General features: G+C 68.0%; 1 protein-coding gene across 2 annotated transcripts in view; it reads right to left on the bottom strand.

Moving 5' to 3' along the window:
• Positions 1 to 1,151, bottom strand: part of ESAM (endothelial cell adhesion molecule) — a 14,956-nt gene extending 13,805 nt beyond the window's left edge. For both annotated transcript variants that reach the window (XM_014588716.2, XM_006140578.3), the window contains exon 1: positions 1,018 to 1,151. In XM_014588716.2, the coding sequence (XP_014444202.1) occupies positions 1,018 to 1,087 (70 nt within the window). In that variant the 5' untranslated portion in view covers positions 1,088 to 1,151. The remainder of the gene's footprint in view (positions 1 to 1,017) is intronic.
• Between the last annotated feature and the right edge of the window lie 921 nt (positions 1,152 to 2,072).

Here is a 2,072-nt window from a genome sequence, read left to right on the forward strand (position 1 = left end):
GCTGGGCCCGAGAAGCGCCAGAGGAGGGCCTGGAGCCCGGGCTGGTGGGAGCGGGTCACCCTGCAGTGGCCCCGGGGTAGGGTGGGGTGCAGCGGGGGTAGGGGGTGGGACTCGGGGCCCCAGGCCAGGCCCTCAGTGTAACAAGCCCAGGAAGAAGGCCAGGTCACTGGAGCTGCTCTTGAGACCCGCACAGGGACCTGGGCCCACACCGCAGCTTGGGGGAGGACGGCCAGGACCGGCGTGCAGGGCCAGGGGGGCCCATCTTAGTCCTCCTTGTGGCTGAGCCCTCTGCTCCTTCACTCGTGTCCTGGCGCCCTCCAGCCAGAGGGCCCAGCCCGTCCCCCAGCCTTCACTGCATGCGGGTCCTGGAGGGAGCCCAGAGCTCCTCAGGCTGCCCCTAGCACTCCCTTTCCTCGGGGACTCTGCCCCCTCACCTATCCCCTTGTCTCTGACACTGGGACCCAATTGGAGTGGCGAGGCTTGGGGGGTTCTCCCCATTCTACTCCTGTGGGCATTTGAACCCCTCTTCATCCCAAATGACCTCCTGGTCATGCTTTGGGGGCCCTCCCTTGACTCTTGCGGTTGGGGGGACCTGGACTGGGTTGTGGACTGGTGTGTCAAGGGGATTCCCTGGGGATCTTTCACATCAGTGTGGTGAGGGGTGGGGCCCAGGGGGCTGCGGCTAAATCCTTAAGCTCTTTATCCAGTGTCTCATCTAGGCTGGCTCATCCCGCTCTGCAGGAGGGAGGGTGTGGGGTGGTTCTGGTAACTGCGCAGAGATGGGGGCTCCCGGCCCGTATCCCCCACGGCCGACCTGGAGCTGTCCTGGCCCCAGAGGAAAAGGCACGCAGCTAGGGATGCCTGGGGTGGAGGCGGCTGGTGGGGAGAGGGCTCCAGGCCGTAGTTCCTAGTTCGGGGAGTCCCAGTTTCTCACCAGCACCTCAAGAACTCCCTCTGGGTCAGGTTCGCCCGCCCTGCCCACACCCCCAGACCCCTCCTGCCCCGGGTCTCACTCACCGACAGCGCTCAGCCCCAGGAACAAAAACCGTAGTAGGCTGGCCACCAGGGACCCGGGCAGGGGCATCATGATGCTCCCCGGCCCCGCCAGTCAGGGCACCAGCGGCCGCATCAGCTGCAGGTGGCCGCCGGACGCGCGCTGGGCGAACCCGCGCCTGTGCCCCCCAGGCCGGCCCCAGCCGCGTCTGAGCCCGAGCCGGAGGTGGGGGGAGCGAGGGACCTGGACACAGGACGGGGCGGGGCGTCGAAGGGGCGGAGAGGTCGCTGTCCTCAGGGCGGGGCGCTCAGGGACCGCTGGTGCGGGAGGAGCTCGCCCAGTGGAGTCCCAGGATCCTGCCAGCGCGGGCTGGAGGGTCCGGGGCTCTCACTTGGCCACTCCCTCACCAGGGTGCACAGGAGGGCCGGGGGAGGTTTGGGGACTGTCCCCCAAGTGCAGGAGGCAGCCATATCCACCAGGGAGGTTGGGACTCTACTAAGCTTGGGACCACCGCATCCTAGGCTTAAACAGGTGGCCTTCCTGGAGGAGCGGAAGCAGAGTCACGTTTTCCCAGGGCCACCGGGATCCCCGCGATGTGAGTCACAGTGACAGGCCTGGGATGCCATCAGCCTGGCGGGGGCGGGCCAGCAGCCACCGGGCCAATCCCAGGCCAGACCAGGCAGCCGGTCCCACCCCCGCCCTGGAGAGCGCCTGGGAAGGCACGAGGTCCCCACCAGAGCAGGGTTTACCCTGGTCCGTGGCCTTGGAACCCAGCCCTGGGGCTGAGGCAGCAGGAAGGTGGGCGCCCTGCTCTGACTTAGGCCCCTGCGGGCAGCGCTGACTCTGTGACACCTGGGGCCAGACGCTCGCGGTGAGTTTCATGTGCTTTTCCCTCCCCCATCTGGGACAAGGCGCCCGCAGCCACAGCCCGGCACACACCTGGTCCTTGCTCCTCGGTCCGACAGCCAGAAAGATGCTTCCAACAGCGGGCAGAGCGAGGCCGGCTGCCAAGGGGCACGAGGGCAGACAGGCCACCCCCTCGCCCCACCTGTCTGCGAGGCCTGAGGCCCCGGCCCAC

This window comes from Tupaia chinensis, unplaced genomic scaffold (assembly GCF_000334495.1).
Source record: "Tupaia chinensis unplaced genomic scaffold, TupChi_1.0 Scaffold000037_4, whole genome shotgun sequence".
Lineage (NCBI taxonomy): Eukaryota > Metazoa > Chordata > Mammalia > Scandentia > Tupaiidae > Tupaia > Tupaia belangeri.